The following is a 22,146-nucleotide window of genomic DNA, read 5'->3' on the forward strand; positions in this document are numbered from 1 at the left end:
AGACCCCATGGGAGTCTCCTCTTTCCTCCCTGTATCTCCTGGCAGGGAGGGATGGCTCAGGTGAGGAGCTGAACCCATCTCCCTTGGAGCAGGGCTGGCAGTGCCAGGCTTTTCCTGCCTGCCCCACTGGAAACTGGCAAAATAAATCTCCAGATAGGAAAACTGCAGAAAAAACTCCCAAAATTGGATAGGAAACTATTCCTGCTTCTCCCTTTAGGCAGGATGAAAGGAAAAACAAAACTCCATTTGGGCTGAGTGCTGTGTGTGGCAGCAGATGGGGGACAGGGAATGTGCATGATTGGAAATATTTTGGCTGTTCTGCAGAAATGGGGGACCAAAAGCAGAATCTGATCCAAATTGCATCATTAATTTGGAATAGGATATAAGGGAAGGGGAAACGTGGTGCAGAGAGTTGTGGAAGAGGGGTAATGAGTATTTTTGGTTGTTAGTGTTGTTATAATTAATGTTATTATTATTATTATTATTATTTTGGTTGGAGCTCATGGTTGTTACAGGTCTTGTGATAGAAACAAGTGGAAAAATGAGCAATATTGGTCCTCTAAAGTAAAACTAAAGAAGCTTGAAGCCCATTCCTGTTATCTGCAGCTCCTGTAAAATAGTTCATAAATTCCTGTGGCCTTTTAGGTCCAAAGGATGATTCTCCCTGAATTTCTTCATGCAAGTGCTGATACCCACAGCAGCACCTTGGGGGTGGCTGGTGAAGTTTGTAGGGTGCTGTTCTGCAGAAATGTGGGACCAAAAGCAGAATCTGATCTGAACTCTGCATCATTAATTGGGAATAGGCTGTAAGGGAAGGGGAAATGTGGTGCAGAGAGTTGTGGAAGAGGGGTAATGAGTATTTTTGGTTATTATTATTATTATTATTATTATTATTATTATTATTATTAGTTGGAGCTCATGGTTGTTACAGGTCTTGTGATAGAAACAAGTGGAAAAATGAGCAATATTGGTCCTCTAAAGTACAACTAAAGAAGCTTGAAGCCCATTCCTGTTATCTGCAGCTCCTGCAAAATAGTTCATTAATTCCTGTGGCCTTTTAGGTCCAAAGCATGATTCTCCCTGAATTTCTTCATGCAAGTGCTGATACCCACAGCAGCACCTTGGGGGTGGCTGGTGAAGTTTGTAGGGTGCTGTTCTGCAGAAATGTGGGACCAAAAGCAGAATCTGATCTGAACTCTGCATCATTAATTGGGAATAGGCTGTAAGGGAAGGGGAAATGTGGTGCAGAGAGTTGTGGAAGAGGGGTAATGAGTATTTTTGGTTGTTATTATTATTATTATTATTATTATTATTATTATTATTATTATTATTATTATTATTATTATTATTATTATTAGTTGGAGCTCATGGTTGTTACAGGTCTTGTGATAGAAACAAATGGAAAAATGAGCAGTATTTGACCTCTAAAGTACAATTAAAGAAGCTTGGAAGCCCATTCCTGTTATCTGCAGCTCCTGCAAAATAGTTCATTAATTCCTGTGGCCTTTTAGGTCCAAAGCATGATTCTCCCTGAATTTCTTCATGCAAGTGCTGATACCCACAGCAGCACCTGGTGGAGTTTTTAGGGTGCTGAATTGTTGTTTTTTGGGGCCCTGAAGCAGAACTGTGTTGCTGCATGAATGCTGAGGGCAGGGTTTTGGTGGCAGCTCTGTAAGGCACAAAGGAACTGCTGCACAAAGGGTTTCAGCCCCTGTGCAGGGTTTCACGTGGTGTGGTCAGAAGTTCCTGAAAGAAACTTCCCTTTTCTCAGTTCTTTGCTTCAGTGCTGCTCTTGACCTCTGCAGCAACAATTTACAGCTCAAAAATCATATGAAGCCATCTCTGAGGACATTGGAAATCTTGATGGTAATAATTAGGCTTAAAGGGAGGTCATAAACCAGTCTGACCTTCAGAATTTGTATGAATGTGTCTTATTTTAATTCACTTGTGATTTAAAAAAATAAAATTGATCTTTAAACAGTAGTTTTTACTATGTGCTGATGCTTTTGGAAAGAGTTGCAGTGGGAATGTTTGTACCAAGAGTAATGTGTTTGATTTGTTTGATGCAGAAAAACAACAGGGTAAGTTTTGCTGGAGTTTAAATAGGATGATACTTCTGTATTTACTTTTATTTTTTTTTAAATAAGATTTTTTTAAATTGAAACTGACAGTGAAAACTTGTTTTTCATAGAGGTTATGTAAACATTTGAATCTTAGTTTGTCCTAAAATACATTCTCAATAAACTTTTTGCAATAAACTTTGTTAGCTCACAAATTATCTCAAGTTTTGACAGCTAAGAATCTTTTTTTTCTATGTAAATGCTATTTCAGTGTGATTTTCTCTACTTTTCCCTCCTGCCTTACAAAATTAGCCACATCTGTATCTTTTCAGTACATCCATTTCTAGTACAAATGCTGCTGCAGTAATTTGGTTTTTATTAGATTAAAAGACCAGGATATGAGATGTTTAGTGGCTCATATATTATTGGAAAGCTGCTGTTGGAAATAAAGGGGGTTGAGATGTGAAAAAGGAGTGTCATGTGCTAAATGAGAATGGCAAAGCCTTGAATTTGAGTTTTGATCTCTTGAGGTTTGTGCAGAACACTGGGGGCACTTTGTGTGCAGGTTTTATTTGAATGTGGAGGTGCAAGAATTGGGTGTTGGATTACCCCTGGCCAGAGTCCAACCTGTGGGCTCTCACTTGGATCAAAGGGTTTGATTTTATTCAAGCTTTCATTGGTTTGGCTACTTTAAAGCCAGCCCAGATTTGCCTTACAGGAAGGGATTTTCATCTGTAGAATTTGACTTTTCTGATGTCTAGAGATTACAGATCTTGAGCTTCTTCTGTTTTGTTGTTTTCCTGAAATATTTTGTTTGGTTGACCCAAGGCAGCACTAAAAACGAAGTTGAGGTTTGGTTTGTTTTGGATGGAGTAGTTTGAATGGTAAATATCTGAATTTTTTGTTCTGTAAGTCTGTATACATCAGCTGCTGGATGGCTTTCAGCTGCTATTCCCTACAGAATTTTGTCTCTCAGTTGTCAGAAAACCTCAAAGTTCTGCATATGGGGAAGGTTTCACTGTGTGTGTGAAAGCTCTTGGATGTGGAGCTGCTGCAGTACTGGTTATTTTTCATATCCTGCTTTTGAGATATGCTTGGTTTGGTGAGACAGGGAAATTTGAGTTGGATTATTGCTGCTCTGCAGTGAATCTCCTGTGTTCTGAAGCCATCATTAATTCCAGCACTTGAAAAAATTAATGCTACTCCACTACTAATGTAATTAATCTCCCTGAAATAAGTCCTACTGTCCTAATTGAATATCCACAAAGGAGCTGAGCATCATTTAATTACACTCCTCAAAGTTGTTTTAGTGTGTAAAAATACCCAATGGCTTGGAAAGCTTCTTGAAGATTATATTCTCAATAAATTGTATAGAAATTTGATTTAAGATCCAATGACACTTCAGTGAAGTGTGAGCCACTACCTAAGTTATAAATAGGTTTTCAAACCTTTATGGGGGCTGTTCACAGACATCTTTAAATGTCAGCTTGCTTCATGTAGTAACTCCTTTGCAGCTCTGCTGAGGATTTACACTAATTTAGTGATTACAAAGGATAACAAAGCAGGATGCTGGTGTTTTATTGCTTCATCTGCCTCCCTGACCTCATGGAAATAGATTATATTAAAATCTACCTGGGAGAACACTGAGAAACGCTGTGGCATTTTCAGGAACATCCCTGAAGTCACCCCAGCTCTCTGGGCACAGTCCTCTTAATACTTGTCTTGAGACAGGCTGGACCATAGACTGTTCTAAAAAATCATCTAAAAAACCCCAAGTGTCTTGAATGTTGTTATCTAAAATCAACAGGGGAAAAAATTAAATATTTGTTTAGGGATAACAAATTACTTTGCTGAAAAGATAGGATTTTTTTTTGGAAGAAATAAGTAGGAAAAACTGAGTTTGATGTAGAATTAGGAAAATTAGGGAAATCCCCAACAAGGTGGGGCATCCTTTTCTGTAGAAGCCTGTGGGGTATTTTGGGATTAGTTGAGGGAGTGTATTTTGGGGTGAAACCTGTTCCACACCTGTAATGGCTGGTTTTTAATGACAATGCCAACCTGGAATTCTTTACCCAGGTGAGAGGAGGAGTTTGCTTTGTGTTTGGTGCTTCTGGGCAGGCTGAGTGTGCTGTGCCTCTGTTTTTGAGTGTGTTTGGTGTTTCTGGGCAGGCTGAGTGTGCTGTGCCTCTGTTTTTGAGTGTGTTTGGTGCTTCTGGGCAGGTTGAATGTGCTGTGCCTCTGTTTTTGAGTGTGTTTGGTGCTTCTGGGCAGGTTGAATGTGCTGTGCCTCTGTTTTTGAGTGTGTTTGGTGTTTCTGGGCAGGTTGAGTTTTGCTGTGCCTCTGTTTTTGAGTGTGTTTGTGCTTCTGGGCAGGCTGAGTGTGCTGTGCCTCTGTTTTTGAGTGTGTTTGTGCTTCTGGGCAGGCTGAGTGTGCTGTGCCTCTGTTTTTGAGTGTGTTTGGTGCTTCTGGGCAGGCTGAGTGTGCTGGGCCTCTGTTTTTGAGTGTGTTTGGTGTTTCTGGGCAGGCTGAGTGTGCTGTGCCTCTGTTTTTGAGTGTGTTTGGTGCTTCTGGGCAGGTTGAATTTGCTGTGCCTCTGTTTTTGAGTGTGTTTGGTGCTTCTGGGCAGGTTGAATGTGCTGTGCCTCTGTTTTTGAGTGTGTTTGGTGTTTCTGGGCAGGTTGAATTTGCTGTGCCTCTGTTTTTGAGTGTGTTTGGTGCTTCTGGGCAGGCTGAGTGTGCTGTGCCTCTGTTTTTGAGTGTGTTTGGTGTTTCTGGGCAGGCTGAGTGTGCTGTGCCTCTGTTTTTGAGTGTGTTTGTGCTTCTGGGCAGGTTGAATGTGCTGTGCCTCTGTTTTTGAGTGTGTTTGGTGTTTCTGGGCAGGCTGAGTGTGCTGTGCCTCTGTTTTTGAGTGTGTTTGGTGCTTCTGGGCAGGTTGAATGTGCTGTGCCTCTGTTTTTGAGTGTGTTTGTGCTTCTGGGCAGGTTGATTTGTGAGTTTTGCTGCCTTAGAGCCTGTGGGGTATTGCAGTGGTGTGAGTGTCCTGACAAAGGGGAGAGAGAATGATGCATCTGACTCCATGGATATCAGAAGGCTAATGAATTACTTTATTATACTATATTATTCTAGGCTAATTAATTACTTTATTATACTGTATTATTCTAGGCTAATTAATTACTTTATTATACTATATTATTCTTTATTATACTATATTATTCTATACATCTAAAATTGAATCTGCCAAGCACTCAACCCTGCACACACTGCACTGAATCTCGTGACTGTCACCCTCAGTCCTGAGACACACACACACCTGGCCAAGGAAACAAAACACCATCACTGTGGGTAAATTATCTCCATATTACATTCTACTTCTGCACAAACACAGACACAGCAAATGATAAGAATTGCGTTTTCTTTCTCTGATGTTCCGAGAATGTGAAACCCAGAAATATTGGGAGGAATTGTGCCTTGCTTTTCTCTGTGAAGAGAAATGTGGGACTAGAGTGGGGTGCTGCGTTTTGCTGCCCTCAGAGCCTGGTTTGTGCTGTGTTTTGTGCTGTATTTTGTGCTGTGTTTGGCTGCCCTCAGAGCCTGGTTTGTGCTGTGTTTTGTGCTGTGTTTTGTGCTGTGTTTGGCTGCCCTCAGAGCCTGGTTTGTGCTGTGTTTTGCAGTGGGGGTGATCAGGTGCCCCATCTGCCGCCAGGAGTGCCGCCAGATCGACCTGGTGGACAATTACTTTGTGAAGGACACCTCGGAGAGCCCCAGCAGCTCCGACGAGAAGTCAGAGCAGGTAAGGACTGTCCTGCCTGCACCAGCTTCTGATTTCTGGGGCTGCCACTTCTCCTTAGGTGCCTTTTCCCCACCCCTCCTCTGCTCTCTGGGGCTGTCAGCTCTCCCCGGAACAACTCTGGTGCCTTTTCCCCACCCCTCCTCTGCCTTTTCCCCACCCCTCCTCTGCTCTCTGGTCCTGTCAGCTCTCCCTAGAACAATTCTGGTGCCTTTTCCCCTCCCGTTTCTGCTCTCTGGTCCTGTCAGGTCTCCCCAGGACAATTCTGGTGCCTTTTCCCCATCCCTCCTCTGATTTCTGGTTCTGTCATTTCTCCTTAGGACAATGCTGGTGCCTTTTCCCAAACCCTTTCTGCTCCCTGGGGCTGTCAGTTCTCCGTAGAACAATTCTGGTGCCTTTTTCCCACCCCTCCTCTGCTCTCTGGTCCTATCAGTGCTTCCAGGACAGTTTTCATGGCTGTCCCCACCCCTGCTCTGCTCTTTGGGTCTGTCAGCTCTCCTTAGAACAATTCTGGTGCCTTTTCCCCACCCCTCCTCTGATCTCTGGGTCTATCAGAGCACCCCAGGATGATGCTGGTGCCTTTTCCCCACCCCTCCTCTGCTCTCTGGGTCTATCAGAGCACCCCAGGATGATGCTGGTGCCTTTTCCCCACCCCTCCTCTGATCTCTGGGTCTATCAGAGCACCCCAGGATGATGCTGGTGCCTTTTCCCCACCCCTCCTCTGATCTCTGGGTCTATCAGAGCACCCCAGGAAAATTTTGGTACCTTTTGCCCCCAACCCTTTCTGCTTTCTGGTCCTGTCAGCTCTCCCTAGAACAATTCTGATGCCTTTTCCCCACCCTTCCTCTGCTCTCTGGGGCTGCCAGTTTCTTTAGGACAATTCTGGTACCTTTTCCCCCATCCCTCCTCTGATTTCTGGTCCTGTCAGTTCACCTTAGAACAATTCTGGTGCTTTTCCCAAACCCTTTCTGCTCCCTGGGGATGTCAGTTCTCCATAGAACAATTCTGGTGCCTTTTCCCCACCCCTCCTCTGCTCTCTGGGTCTGCCATTGCACCCCAGGAAAATTTTGGTACCTTTTGCCCCCAACCCTTTTTGCTTTCTGGTCCTGACAGCTCTCCCTAGAACAATTCTGATGCCTTTTCCCCAACCCTCCTCTGATTTCTGGTGCTGTCAGTGCTCCCCAGGACGATTCTGGTGCCTTTTCCCCTCCTCTTTCTGCTCTCTGGATCTGTCAGCTCTCCCCAGAACAATTCTGATGCCTTTTTCCCCCAACCCTTTCTGCTCTTTGGGGCTCTCCAGGACAATTGTGGTTTCTGTTCCCCCCCAGGTGTGCACCAGCTGTGAGGACAATGCCAGTGCTGTGGGGTTCTGTGTGGAGTGTGGGGAGTGGCTGTGTAAGACCTGCATCGAGGCTCACCAGCGAGTAAAGTTTACTAAGGACCACATGATCAGGAAAAAAGAGGATGTGTCCTCAGGTGAGTGTTGGGTGTCACCTTGTCCTGCCTGCTCCAAAAGCCTTTTCTCTTTTTATGTTAAAAAATAGGGGGAGGATGATGGTAACAACCAGCTCTGTGTGTTTTCCCCCCAGGATCTGGGAAAAGTGCAGTAAAAAGTTACCAGTGCAAAATTAGAAGCTGTAAAAATAGAGGAAGAATTAAATTTATAAGAGTGATACTTTGTGCAGTTTATGTCCAATGCATTTGGAAAGGATTTAGATCCATTCTTAATAATCTTGCTGGATTAGTAGAATTCTAGATTAGTAGAATTCTAGATTAGTAGAATGCTAGATTAGTAATATAGTAGAATTAGATTGTTTAGTAGAACAAGTAACTAAATGGAGGGGTTGAAATCTAGAGAACAGTGGCATATTGATAATCTTATCCATTGTCCAAGGAAATTAAATTGCCCATTTTGTGGTGTTTTGTTATGAGAAGCAATTATAGTTCTCCCTGTAGAAATGTATATATAAGTTTATATAGTTATATAATTTATATAGTTACATAATCTATATAGTTAAATAGTTAATAACTATATGTTTTATATTTTATATAGTTATAGCTATATAGTTTATCTAGTTTTATAGTTATAACTATATATTTTATATAGTTACCTTCAATATATGCTCTTACTTTGTACTGGTATTGCTGAGTAAATGTAGAATTTGAATCTATTTTAGGTTTAATCTCTCAGTGAGCAAGATTTAATATGTGAAGTGTGTGTAGGGTTTGTTCAGGTGTGCAGCCTTATTAGAAATAAATTCTTGAACTGTTGTTTGATCATTTATCATTTGTAGCCTGTTGAGGTAATGTGGAAAATCATCTCAGAACAGGTCCAGGCTATCTGGATTTTATCATTTAGAGCCTGTTGAGGTAATGTGGAAAATGTTCTCCAAACAGGTCCAGGCTATCTGGATTTTAGATTAGAAAATTCTGTTTGTAGATGGGTTAAAAGTTCTGATTTACAGACTTGTAGGTTCTCCACAATCTGGATGTGTCTGAAAATGATCACATTGAGGAAGAGAGATCTTGACACTTTGCTCTCTTCATTTAACTTCATTTAAAATGAATTAAAATCTCCATAATTGTTTTCTTATATCCTTTCAAAGGAACAAACACTACTTTTCTTTCTAAAAATTGTTTAATAGTTAAAAAGTTTGCTGTTGAGCTTAGTTCTTTTAGACAGGGATCTTATTTCATTTGCTCTAATGAGCTTCTCTTTATGCCTTAATGAATATTTTTAATAAGAAATATTATCCATTTAAGATGCAATGTATTAAGCCTCACAGATGAGAAACCCTTAAATTCAATCAAATTATAGGGCCCAAGAAAGAATTACTGATGTTTTTACAAGGAAAGCTAAATTGTGACTTTAAATGTGATATTACAGCTCAGCTTTCCCTTTGATACCTGCTGGGAAGGGGCTGAAAAGTGACTGTTCCAAAACCAGAAAGTTTATAAAGTTTATAAAATAAGCTATTCTTAAACTAACTAGTTAGTTAAACTAACTAAATCTTTTTAATGTTTAAACTAAATTTTTAAAATATTTAACATACAAAAATATAATTTAAAAAAGAAAATATTTTATATTATAATATAAAAATAAAAATATTTTATATTTTAAATATAAAGTCTATAAAATAAAGTTTATAAAATAAAGTTTATAAAATAAACTTTCCATCAGAAATTTTATTTCTTGTGATTGTGGGGAAGGGCTGGACATTGGTTTTTTTCCTTCTTAGACTCAAAGATGTGCCCTGGAGACTTTAAATTTCTCTCAGTGAGTGGCAGCTGTAGCTTCATCAGCTCTTTCTTTACAATAACTTGCATGATATAACCAGCTTCAGAAACACTGGGGAGTGAGGGAAATTAATTTAAACCCTACCTGCTGCTTTCCTCTTTGCTAAGCTCCAAATATCTTCAGAACCCTGTACAGGAATTTTTTAGTAAACCCAGAGCTGTTTTGCCATGATTTGTTGTTTGAGGGTTTAAGTAACTTTTAAGACAGGCAATATTTGCTTTGCAGCTCCCACTTCAGTTGTGTTTGGCTAAATGAGGTGGTTGAAGGGATGAGCTGGAAAATCCATGAGGTAAAAAGGGTTTTAAAAAAAAAAGTTTCAAAGGTTTGAAAGGTTTGAGCCACCCTTCAGTGTGTCAGAGGTGAAATTATATGGAATTAAATCTTTATAAACACATGTACACCGTGCTGGTGTTTGTGTGCAGCTTACAGGGTGCTCATGAGAAAAGATGAATAAATGAATAAAGCAAAATGAATGAATAAAGTGAAAACAGCTCTTAACCACTGGCACTGTAAATCCCAGAGCCATGAAGGCTGGGAACGAGCTCTGAGATCATCAAATCCAACCCCTGACCTGGTGTTCTCACAGAAACCTCAGCCTGAGAACACATCTGGAGGTGCCTTTGCAAGTTCTGGGTTGTTACTGGAAGTTACTGAGGTTGTTTTGCTCTTCAGATTGTCTCAATTTTATTTTAAAATGCACAAATGGTTTATTTTTAAAAACAGAGGCCGTGGGAGCATCTGGTCAACGTCCTGTTTTCTGCCCTGTCCACAAACAAGAGCAGTTAAAACTTTTCTGTGAAACCTGTGACAGGCTGACATGCAGAGACTGCCAGTTACTGGAGCACAAAGAACACAGGTACAAATACACAAATATTCTAAATATTTCTTAACTCCTGTGCTGTGCTGTCTCAGAGGATGAAGTGGCATTGATGGGAGCTGCTTGTGTTGGAAATTCTGCTGCATTTACTCCTGGTTGGACTGAAACCATCCCTTGCAGAGGAGAATTGTGGTGTTTTTTGGGAGCAATGATGACTCTGACTCTGTGTTCTTAAAAGGCTAATTTATTATTTTATGATCTATAATATATTAAAGAATACTTTAATAAACTATACTAAAGAATACAGAAAGGTTACAGACAGAAGGCTAAAAAATAATAATGAAAAACTTGTGATTCCTTTCAGTCTTGACACAGCTTGGCACTGATTGGCCATTAAGTTAAAACAATTCACATGAAACCAATGAAACAATCACATGAAGTTAAAACAATTCACATGAAACCAATGAAACAATCACATTAAGTTTAAACAATTCACATGCAACCAATGAAACAATCACATCAAGTTAAAACAATTCACATGAAACCAATGAAACAATCACGTGAAGTTAAAACAATTCACATGAAACAATCACATTAAGTTAAAACAATTCACATGAAACAATCACATGAAGTTAAAACAATTCACATGCAACCAATGAAACAATCACATCAAGTTAAAACAACAATTCACATGAAACCAATGAAACAATCACATTAAGTTAAAACAATTCACATGAAACCAATGAAACAATCACATGAAGTTAAAACAATTCACATGCAACCAATGAAACAATCACATTGTTTAAACAATTCACATGAAACAATCACATTAAGTTAAAACAATTCACATGAAACCAATGAAACAATCACATGAAGTTTAAACAATTCACATGAAACAATCACATGAAGTTAAAGCAATTCACATGAAACCAGTGAAACAATCACATTAACTTAAAACAATTCACATGAAACCAATGAAACAATCACATCAAGTTAAAACAATTCACATGAAACAATCACATGAAGTTTAAACAATTCACATGAAACCAATGAAACAATCACATCAAGTTAAAACAATTCACATGAAACCAATGAAACAAAATTGTTGGTGAACAATGTCCAAACCACATTCCAAAGGAGCAAAACACAGGAGAAGCAAATGAGAGAATTATTGTTTTCATTTTTCCCCGAGGCTTCTCAGCTTCCCAGGAGAAAATCCTGGGTGAAGAGATTTTTCAAAAAATGTGAAATAGCAGAGAGAACCTGTGTGGAGTGATGGCAACTTGGTCAGTTGGTTGAGCTTTGTCAAGTCCCCTAAGCTGAGATTTAAACCAAGATGGGCTGAGCAGGTTTGCTGTGGTTCAGGTGTTCCCAGTGCTCTCACTGTGCTCAGGACTTGACTGGAAATTCCTGCAGCCCTGAACACCTGGTGCTGTAAAAGCAGCAAAAGTGATAGAGTGAGTCATGGCTGAGGTAATGAATTTTCTGAAAGGGCATTTTTTTTTGGTTGTGTAACAGTCTTTAGGGGAATTTTGTAAAGGAAAGTCTAAATTTTGCCTTTTATATTAATATATTCTTCTTGTGCAGAGGGGAAAATGGGTTGGGTTTAGTTGGTTAAAAATTGCCTCATTCCAGGTAAAAGGAAATGCTGGGTTTGCCTCTAGAAAAGAAGTTGGAATCCCTTAAAACACATTCCAGCTTCCTGCTCTTTAGCAGCTCTGTCATGAAGTTGTTTGAATGTCTGAACAAATATTTTGCAGTGTTATAACAGAGAATCTGGGGATAATACATATTTATCAACCACTGCTTTTCCTTAACTCTTCTCTCTAAAGGAGTAGTACTCTGTTTTTCTTTTTTTTTATGGTTTTTTTTAGAAAAACTACTCTGTTTTTCTCTCAGAATAGTGATTATTCTTAGACTGCTACAGCAGCCTGTGGAAAACTTTTACTTTGAAATTATTATTATTGTTGTTATTATTATTATTATTATTATTATTATTATATTTTATTATTTTATTATTATTTTATATAAATATATATTTTTTTTTTAAATTTTTTTTTTTTTTTTAACACCCTCAAATATTCCTGCTCTGTTCTTTCATAGGCTTGATCACAAATATCCTGGGTGACTCCCTTGTCACAAAGGGTGCTCTCCTGGGATATATTCACTAACTTGGTCCAGTTGGTTCCTTTGCCTCTGTTCTGTGCATGTTGCTGATGGATTAACAGATGGATTTTGTCCTACTTCCCTGTGCTCTTCCAGAAGGAGAATTTGCCATTATTAATGTGCTTTTTTTTTGCAGAATATTCTTTCCATAGCAGGTGTGAATTACAGGTGATTAAGGCCCTGCTTTGTTTGCCTGAAGTGCAGCTGAGATTTTGTGCAGAGTCATGCCAAGTGGAAAATGAATTTATTTGAATCCCCTGTTTTCTTCTTACCTGAAATCCTAATAATTGACCCCAAAGGAGGGTAAATCACCATTTCTGCATCCCCATGGTCCCATGTTCAGAGTCTCAATTTTAGAATTCCAGAGTGGTTTGGGGTTGGAAGGGGCCTTAAAGATGGTCCAGTTCCACCCTTGTCAGGGCAGGGATTGCTGGGGATTCTGGAGAAACCTGGCAATTCCTTGAGCTGCCTGATGCTGTGGGATTCCTCTGATTTGGGTTGTTCCCAGTCCACACACTTGGGAAGCTGGAAGTGCAAAACTGAAAAAATAAAAGGATTTTGGCTGTAGCAAGAGCCACAGCGAAATTTTAGCAGTACAAAAGCTGCATGTAGATTTTTCACTTCTCCTTAAGTGGAAATATAATTTTGAACTTAATGAAAATAATTTCAGGAAATCAGCTTCCAAACATTTTGCTGTCTTTGGGCTTTAGGAATGCCACTTTTTTCTATTACAGTATTTAAAATCTTGTGCTGCTGTCTGTCTGCAAGAACTTTCCTTAGAAAAAGCAAAATTCCAGCACTGAGAATGAGGAATCTCAACTCTTGGAGCTCAGATTTGTCTGTTGCTGGTACAAACTGAATTAACAGGAGTAGAGTTGGTTTTGTTGTGAATGTTGTTCTTTGTCTGAGTCCCTGTTATCATGGTTGTGAGTAATTCAAATTAAAAACCTGTCTTGCTGTGAGTTTGATAATAATCCAGACAGTCTTTTCCTTTGGATTGTGATGTTCTACACTGTGGCAGAAGACAGCACTAATTTCCTCTTCATTTTCTTTGGAAGATGCTGTAAATTGTTCCTAATGCACCTTAGAGAATGCTTCATTAATTGCAGCAATTTTCTGCCAATTTGAATATTGGGAAAACATTGTCAAGGTGTTCTGGGACATTAAGTTTCCCCTATTGTTAACAAATTAGATTTCAGAAGCAGGAAGTTTATTTATTGCCAAGACAAGACTTAGCAAGTGGCTGTTAGGAATCCTGGATTTTGAGCAGTTGATCAGAAATTCTTCTTTAATTTTAATTCCCCTTGGCCATTTTCTGTAAAAGCATTTTGCTTCTGTGGCATTCTTAATTGGAATATTTTAGGAAAAGGCACCTAATCCTGTTATTTTTCCCTCAGTGTTGGTACTTACCCTCTTTTCAGATGAAGTAATGGAAAGTACCTTTGCTAGCAGCTGTTCAGTTAAAGAGCTGGAAGGGAATATTCCTCACCTGGAAGCAGCAGAGGTGGAAAAAACTTGAATTTTTTTACTAGGGAAATTTTCTTCACATTAAACTAACACAGTCAAACATGAGCAGTACCATCTCAGCTGAAAAACTGGGGAGTTTGGGATAATTTAGGGGGTTGTTTTTAGTACCCTTTAATTATGTTTAAGCTATTTTCCTCATCTAATTCTGAGGTGCTGCATCCCTGTGTGGTTGGAATTATCATTTCCCACAGAGCTTCAGTCTCCTGGCCAGCACCAAAGGACTTTCCCAGCACTTGAACATTTTGCACACTGATCAGAGCAGTCAGAATCTGATTTTCTCAGTGTTTTCTTTCTTTCTCAGTGGTTTTTTCTTTTTTTCTCAGTCATATTTTTTTCCAAATTTCGTGGCTTTGCACCTGAATTGCAGCCCACTGTCCCTTGGTAACCTGTGTCTTCTCCTGCCTGTTGAAAAGGTACCAGTTCCTGGAAGAAGCTTTTCAGAACCAGAAGGGTGCAATTGAGAACCTCTTGGCCAAACTTCTTGAGAAGAAGAATTATGTAAATTTTGCAGCTGCCCAAGTTCAAAATAGGTGAGTTCCCCAAAATGATCAGCTCTGACATTGCCTTTTTCATGAGCCACAGGAAGGTGAATGGTGGGGCTAGAATAAAGCAATGGAGTTAATTCTGTATCTGAATTACTTTTCCTAATGTTTATTTGACCCTACAAGATTCTGCATCTCTTGGGAGTTCTTACAAGAAATAAATGTTAAAGGTTATGTTTTTTGTGGCAACTTTGAATAGAACCAAAGGTGTGACACATTCATGACACTTTGGGGATGGGGGAGAAAAAAATGAATTAAAAAGGCAAGAAAACCCATCCTATAATTTAAGTTAGCTTTAGGTGACAGAACAGTTGAAATATAAAATATATATATATATATATATATAAATATAAATATATATATAAAATATTTTTATGTTTCGTAGTAAGACTTCTGATAACTGTGTAACAAGTTGAAATCTTAAAATATTTTAAATATTCAATATTTTACATATATCTTAATATTAAATATTCAAATATTTTTATGTTTTATAGTAAGGCCTCTGATAACTGTGTAACAAGTTGAAATCTTAAAATATTTTTTAATATTCAACTATAACACTTGAAATATTAAAATATTTTTATGTTTCATAGTAAGACCTCTGATAACTGTGTAACTAAAGTTGAAATCTTAAAGTATTTTTTAATATTCAACTTTTAATATTCAAAACCATAAAATATTTTTATGTTTCATAGTAAGGCCTCTGATAGCTGTATAACAAGTTGAAATCTTCAAATATTCTTTAATATCCAAGTGTAACAGTTGAAATATTAAAATATTTTCATGTTTCATATGAAGGCCTCTGATAGCTGTATAACAAGTTGAAATATTAAAATAATTTTTAATATCCAAGTGTAACAGTTGAAATATTAAAATATTTTTGTTTCATAGCAAGACCTCTGATAACTGTGTAACTAAAGTTGTAATTTTCAAATAATTCTTAATATTCAACTGTAACAGTTGAAATATCAAAATATTTTTGTTTCATAGTAAGACCGCTGATAACTGTGTAACAAGTTGAAATCTTCAAATATTTTTTAATATTCAACTGTAACAGTTGAAATATTAAAATATTTTCATGTTTCATATGAAGGCCTCTGAAAAGTGCGTAACAAAAACTTTGTGTGAATTTGAATAGGAAATTGTGGTTGGCTGTGGGGTTTTGATTGGGGTTTTTTTAGGTAGCTTCACTTAAGATTTCCAGGGTTGGCTGCAATTCAGCCTCACTTTAAGCACCAGATCAGAGGCACGGGGAGCACGTGGGCCCTGCTGGCCCTGGGCTGCTGCAGCTCAGGGAATTCCACCCCAGTTCTCTGTGGTTTGCTGAGCCCTCTGCAGCTCTGAGGTCCTTTGCAAAGTGAGACATCAGGGGGGGCTGGAAAGTACGAGGGCAGCAGGAGGATGTGCACCAAGATAGAAAGAGAAGTGCTCTGATGTAAATTTTTAACTCCTTCTGGTGCCATCTATGTTTTAAAATAAAAAGCATTATAAGGGAGGAACATGGAGCATTGACCATGGGAATGTGGGAAGAGGGAAGCAATGAAAATTGGTGTTTTTGTGTGCTGATTTTCCATGGAAGTCTTTGAAAGGTCCCAAAACACAACACCACATGGAAGCATTGAAGAGACAGTCACATAGGCAATAATTAAACTGGGAGCTCAGGAAATGTCAGAAAACATTCTCTGATAGGAATTCCAGGCCAGGAATGGGTGATGGAATTAACACATGGTAATGGTGGGGGATTTTTTGCCCAAGAGTTTCTGGCTTCAGGGAATTTCTGCAGCTGGGATTGTGTCAAGATCTCAATTTTCTGCTGAGCCAAGTGGTTGGTGCAGGTGAGACAATTCATTCCACTGCTTTGCTGGTGGGTAGGACACAAAATCCACCAACCTAAAATCTTCAGGGAATGGGAAAAATGAAGGTATTACAGTTTTGTTGTCAGTGCTGGCACAAAATCACCATAGAAGTGTTGAAGGAACAGCTCTGCTGGAATAATTGTTGGGTGCCAAAGCCAAGGGTGGATGCCATGGTGTTAATGAGGGGTTGGTTGGGTGTTTTTTGGGGACCAGGTGATGATGAAACACCACCTGTGTCCCAGGTGCCTTAAAGGGCTCATCAGCACTGAGTCTTGGTCCTGTGGCTGAGTCACATCAGATCCTTGAGCTGGCAGCAAAAAAACCTCTTCAAAAAAGGACAATTTAAGTCTTCACATTGGCTCATGGCAAAGAATTCTGTTGCATTGTGATCTTGTAAGATTAAGGCAGTGTAGGATCAAATAAATCCAGAATTTCCAGGAGTTTAAGAAATGCTGTATTTCAAATCCTATGGCCAGAGCTCAAGATGATTTTCTTTAGTCTAAAGAAGCTGTAAATGCACTAAAACTGAGGGAAAATGGCAGTGATGAAGAGGTATAAAAATCTGGCAGCCAGTAGTATTAAAGCACAAGAGAATAATCTAAACGAATATCAGGCACATCATTAGTGAAATGTTTATCTCTTTATTAATTACAGGTCTGCAATAATTTTTTTTTGTTACAAGGGAGGAATTAATTTGAAATTCAGGATTGATTTCTGGTTAATATAAATTATCTTAGAAGTTTAAAGCATCAGATATAAATTTTTCATAGTGACACAATTTGGATATAAATTTATAAATGTCCATACAGACACATGTGCTTGTGGCTGTTTTTTTCTCTAAATTTCTCTCTATAAAGTGTGTAAACTACAAGGACTTTCATATTATTTGAAGTAAAACAAGTTGTAAATTTGTATTTGGCAGTCAGGTGTAAAGTGACTGACAATCCATTGCTCTTTTTTGTTGTTTTTTAGGATAAAAGAAGTAAATGAAACCAACAAACGAGTAGAACAGGAAATCAAAGTGGCTATATTCACCCTCATCAATGAAATCAATAAAAAGGGAAAATCTCTCCTACAGCACCTTGAGGTACACTTGAAATAAAAAGCAATGGTGGTGTTGAGTTTCCAGTCCCCTGTTGAGGGGAAATATTTGCAAATGGTTTGTTTTGTGTGACTGCAGGTGTTGCAGCACTGAAACTGCCTCTGAGGGTTGTGCTGGAATTAAATTTCTTATTTCTCCTCTCATCAGAGCTCCTTCAGTTTTGTGTCTCTAGCTCATATTCAAAATTGGGCTCATTGTACAGGAGTGGCTGAAAATCCACTTTTCATGTTCTGGTTGACATATTTCTGTATTATAACATAATGCTAAGGTGTGTATGATTTAATAATTCCCTCAAATAGCTTTTTAATGTTCATGTAAGAACAGTCAGAGCAGTATTTGTACATGAAGATGTAATGCTGGTATTTAAAGTTGTATAATACAGCTTTAGAGACCATGAGTTCAAGCATCTTTTCCAGATGGCATGTTTGGAATAATTGCACTCTGATTTTATTAAAATCCATGGAAATTTAACTTTTTATTACCTGTTTTATGTGAATAGAGAAAATCCCATGTAAGAAGTTGGTTCAGTGCATATGGCCAGCCTGCCATGAAAAATTTAAGATCAGATGAGTCACAATAGATTTTTCCTGGTTAAGGAACAATAATTTGGCAAAGAAATCCAACGTTCCTGGAAGAACAGAGTAACTTGATCATTAGTAAAATAAATAATTCAAAATTACACGAACTTTGGCTTTTCTTATTTACTTACCATTTATTAAAATTCCCTCGGGACATTTCCCTTTTGATCCAAAACCTGCCAGCAGTCTGCATTTTCCTCCTCCATCTGAGTGCCCCGTTGTACTAAATCACTTTCCAATTTATTACAGCTAATTTACTGCAATGAAGCCTCTGTTTCTTTGCAGAATGTCACCAAGGAGAGGCAGATGAAGTTGCTCCAGCAGCAGAACGACATCACCGGGCTGTCCCGCCAAGTGAAGCACGTGATGAACTTCACCAACTGGGCCATTGCCAGTGGCAGCAGCACTGCCCTGCTCTACAGCAAACGCCTGGTGAGGGCCCCTGGGGCTGCCAGGGCTCCTGCAGCAGCAAGCACTGAGCAGGTGTGGGGGTACCAGCTGTGGGTTTCTCTGGGCCTGGACTGAAGGCACTTGGGATGATTGTTCATGTTCACACTCAGGTGTTCATTATTTCTTATCAGGAAAACAGTCTCACTGCTGTGAGCATGGCAGCTTTTCATTAGAAGGCAGAAAATGGCCAACAATCTCTTCTTACAAGGTCTTTTAAGACTAAACCATCCAATTAAGAACACCTAGATTTTTTTCCCTTTTAACCCAGTAACTGATCCCACAGAGCCCCCAATGGGGACTTCTCTGCTCAATTACAAAATGTCACCCAAACCCATGAGGAAGAAGGAAGAAGAAGAAACCCAGGAGGACACCCTGTGCCCTCCATCTTGCTTCCATCCACAACATACTAAGAATTCCAAAACCTCAATTTCCCACCTAAATGATGCACCTACACTACTCTCTATAATCTATTTCACACTTAGTGGATTCCAGTCTATCTTGAAGTCTGGGAAACTTCCTCCATGGATGAGGGTCAAAGTCAGTGCTGCCCTGAGGATCAGGGCACCCCAGAGCAGACAGAGAAATATTCCCTGTGTGCCCTGGGTTTCCACAATCAGGGAATAATTAGCATTGACTCCATGATTACAGAAGGCTGATCAATCACTTTATTGTACTGTACTTCTCAAGAAGCTCATCCCCTTCCAGACAGTCCAGTACAGCTTTTACTTAATTGGTCAATCAATCCAAACACCATCCAGTGTCCAATTAAGAAATTTGGTAAACAGATCTCCTTGACACGTTCCACATGTGCACAACAACAGGTGCAGCAAGTGGAGATAAGAATTGTTTCTCATTCTTTTCTCTGAGCTTTCTCACAGCTTCCCAGGAAATCCTGGGACAGAGTTATGTCTGTCTCTGTTCAGAGGATATGTGATTACCACAGGATCATCCAGTGCAGCCCCTGTCCTGCCAGACACCCCAAAATCCCACCCTGGGCATCCCTGGAGTGTTGTCCAAATGCTCCTGGAGCTCTGGCAGCTTTGGGGCAGTGCCCAGCACCCTCTGAGGGATGAACCTTTCCCTAAAATCCAACCTAAACTCCCCTGGCACAGCTCTGGCCCTTCCCTCAGGTCCTGTCCCTGCTCACAAGATCCCTTTGAGGAAGAAGTGCAGCCCCCAGTGAGGCTCCCAAAACACAGCACCATTGTGAAGCAAAGAAGTTTTACACACTTGAAGAGACAATCACATGGGTAATAATTAAACTGAGGGCTCAAGAAATGCCACAAAGCATTCTCTGATAGGAATCCAAGTGAGGAATTCCTCAGGTTCCTCTTCTCCAGCAGAACAAAGTGCCCTCAGCCACTCCTTGTGTGACTGCACAGACCTGGCTGTGCAGTTCTGTCCCAGTCCCTGTGTCCAGAGAGGGCAGAAATTCCAATAAACCCAGAGTGAGACAAAACACAAAGTCAGGTTCTGGTAACCAACAGGATAATTCACTTTTATTGACATGAATACAGCCAGTTCTGGATCTGCAAGCCCAGGGGTGTGCTCACCATCACTCTGCCACCAACTTTCCCAGTCTGGGAATGTGTCCTGAGCCACAAACACAGAGGGGCAGGGAAATCAAATATATCCAGAGTGAGATTAAGACACAAATGAGTTCAAATGTTGGTAATCCAAAGGATACACCCAGTTCTGCCATGTGGGTCCATCATGGCACCCTATCTTCAGATCTTACAGCAGAGCCAAGCAATTGTGCAACAATTCACTCTTTACCAGAAGGGTTCAGGGAGTGTTAGTGTGGAAGGAATGGGGTCAGCTCTTTGAAGGCACCTCAGTGTTTCCCTGGACTCATTTCAGTAATGTTGTGGTGTAACAGTGCTGCTCTGCTCTTCTTTCTCAGAGTAAAGAAATTGTACAATGTGGGATTTTCCTGCCAGATTGAGAATTTCCCAGGCTATGAACCAAACTTGCTGCTGCCAGTCCTTGTTGGTGTTCCATGGCCTAAACACACGCTTGTTTCTCGTTCTTGTTCCTCTGGCAGCAGCAGTGTTTCTGTTTTCTCTCAGATAACCTTCCAGCTGAGGCACATCCTGAAGGCTCGCTGCGACCCCGTCCCTGCTGCCAACGGCGCCATCCGCTTCCACTGTGACCCCACCTTCTGGGCCAAGAACGTGGTCAACCTGGGTGAGAATCCCCTGCTTGTTTAACCTGGGCTACTGGGAAAACTCTCTTGAATTGGGGCTGTTCCTCCAACAATAGTGAGTGCAGTGTCTCCTAATGCAGGAGACAAAAACTCTTGTTGACCATAAACTCTCATAACCCATCCAGCCCTGATTATTCTCCTCATCTGCTCTGTTCTTTCTGTTAGCAAAGCTTTCTCTAAGTGGATATTGTTTTCCAGGATACAATGGATATTCCCAATGCAATGGATATTGTATGGAGACTGGTTCTAGGAATGGCCCTAATCACAGAATCACAGAGTGGTTTGGGTTGAAAAGGGCCTTAAAAGTCATCTCATTGCACCCCTGCCATGGCAGGGACACCTTCCACTGTCCCAGGCTGCTCCAAGCCCTGTCCAGCCTGGCCTTGGACACTTCCAGGGATCCAGGCACAGCCACAGCTGCTCTGGTTTGGACACTGGTCCTGTGCCATTGCCTTAGAGTTTGCAAAGTGTAGGTTTGGAATGAGAGAAGAGGGCAGAGCACAGTGAGACAGAGATACCTGTTAGCACCTGCTTGTGAACTTCTCTGTTGCATGAAAAATCCATGGAAAATCTGATCAAAATACCAATTTTTGTGTGTACTCACTCCTTGCTCTGTGTCCACCATCAAGGTTGGGATGTTCTGTCTTCAGTCAAGAGTATTTATTCTCTAGGGCAGAATGGAAACTGCCCACCTTAATAAAAAGGGACATGAAGATTCTACTGAGTGCACATTCACAAATTGATTAAAAAAATCAATTTTGCCTTCCATATAAAAATAGGGCAGGAGTTACCTGGAGAGGCAGCATGGTCCATGACACTGGAGCCAGACAGGACTTGCTTGTAGCAGTGTTTGGTGTTGTGTTTGTAGAACCTGTTTGAAGTCATTTAGGGGTGGGACACTCAAATATCTCTTCCCAGGCTTTGCTTCTTTAGACATAGAAACTTTCTGCTCAAAATGATTGTTTTCTGTTTTATTTCTCATCTTGTCCATTTCTTGTGAAAGCAGAGAAATAATTTCTGTCTGTTGTGGCCTTTAGGCTGTGCAGTTCCACTTCTTTCACTCTTCCCTCACAGATCATATTTTTAATTTTGCTGTTAGTTCTTGTAGTCTGAGTTCTCTTTTTGCTTTTATCGTGTCTGGTTACTGAAGACACAAAGAGCTTAAATTTTAATTTTTTAAAATTATATTTAAATTTTAAATTTAAATTTTTTAAGCTTTCAAGCTTAAATTGCTCTGAGAAAACTGCATTAGAAACATCTGAGTATTCCACATATGTCAACCTTTGGAGAATGATGAGAACTCACTGTTGATTGCTTCTTTGGCTTTTTCTAGGTAACCTGGTCATTGAGAATAAACCAACCCCTAGTTACACTCCCAATGTCGTGGTTGGGCAAACTCCTCCAGGAACAAACCACGTCAACAAAGCTCCAGGACAAATCAATCTGGCCCAGCTTCGGCTGCAGCACATGCAGCAGCAGGTGTATGCCCAAAAACACCAGCAGCTGCAGCAGATGAGGATGGCCCAGCCATCCTCTGCCTCTGTGCCCAGGCAGAGCAGCCCCCAAGTCCTGCAGCAGCAGGTGAGTCCTTTATGTGGTTTTATTTCACCTTCTTTCACTTTATTTCACCTATATAACGCTGAGATTTAAAATTGCCCTGTCGGATCTAAACTTACAAAGCGATTTATAAACTAAAATCTTTTGAGATTTGAGATCCTTTAATGTGACAGCTCTTGGCTTTGCTTGATGTTCTGTT

General features: G+C 40.0%; 1 protein-coding gene across 5 annotated transcripts in view; it reads left to right on the forward strand.

The window, feature by feature from the left end:
• The window catches only part of TRIM33 (tripartite motif containing 33), a 49,456-nt gene that overhangs the window by 9,982 nt on the left and 17,328 nt on the right, over positions 1–22,146 (forward strand). For all 5 annotated transcript variants that reach the window (XR_011682900.1, XR_011682901.1, XR_011682899.1 and 2 more), the window contains exons 2-9: positions 5,733–5,851; positions 7,177–7,324; positions 9,870–10,002; positions 14,070–14,186; positions 17,027–17,141; positions 18,020–18,166; positions 20,254–20,371; positions 21,724–21,971. Coding sequence is in view for 2 of the 5 variants with exons in the window: in XM_071450452.1 (XP_071306553.1) it covers positions 5,733–5,851; positions 7,177–7,324; positions 9,870–10,002; positions 14,070–14,186; positions 17,027–17,141; positions 18,020–18,166; positions 20,254–20,371; positions 21,724–21,971 (1,145 nt within the window). In the remaining 3 variants the exon portion in view is untranslated. The remainder of the gene's footprint in view (positions 1–5,732; positions 5,852–7,176; positions 7,325–9,869; positions 10,003–14,069; positions 14,187–17,026; positions 17,142–18,019; positions 18,167–20,253; positions 20,372–21,723; positions 21,972–22,146) is intronic.

Source organism: Agelaius tricolor, unplaced genomic scaffold, assembly GCF_023055355.1.
Source record: "Agelaius tricolor isolate 1412-34295 unplaced genomic scaffold, bAgeTri1.0.p SCAF_30, whole genome shotgun sequence".
Classification (NCBI taxonomy): domain Eukaryota; kingdom Metazoa; phylum Chordata; class Aves; order Passeriformes; family Icteridae; genus Agelaius; species Agelaius tricolor.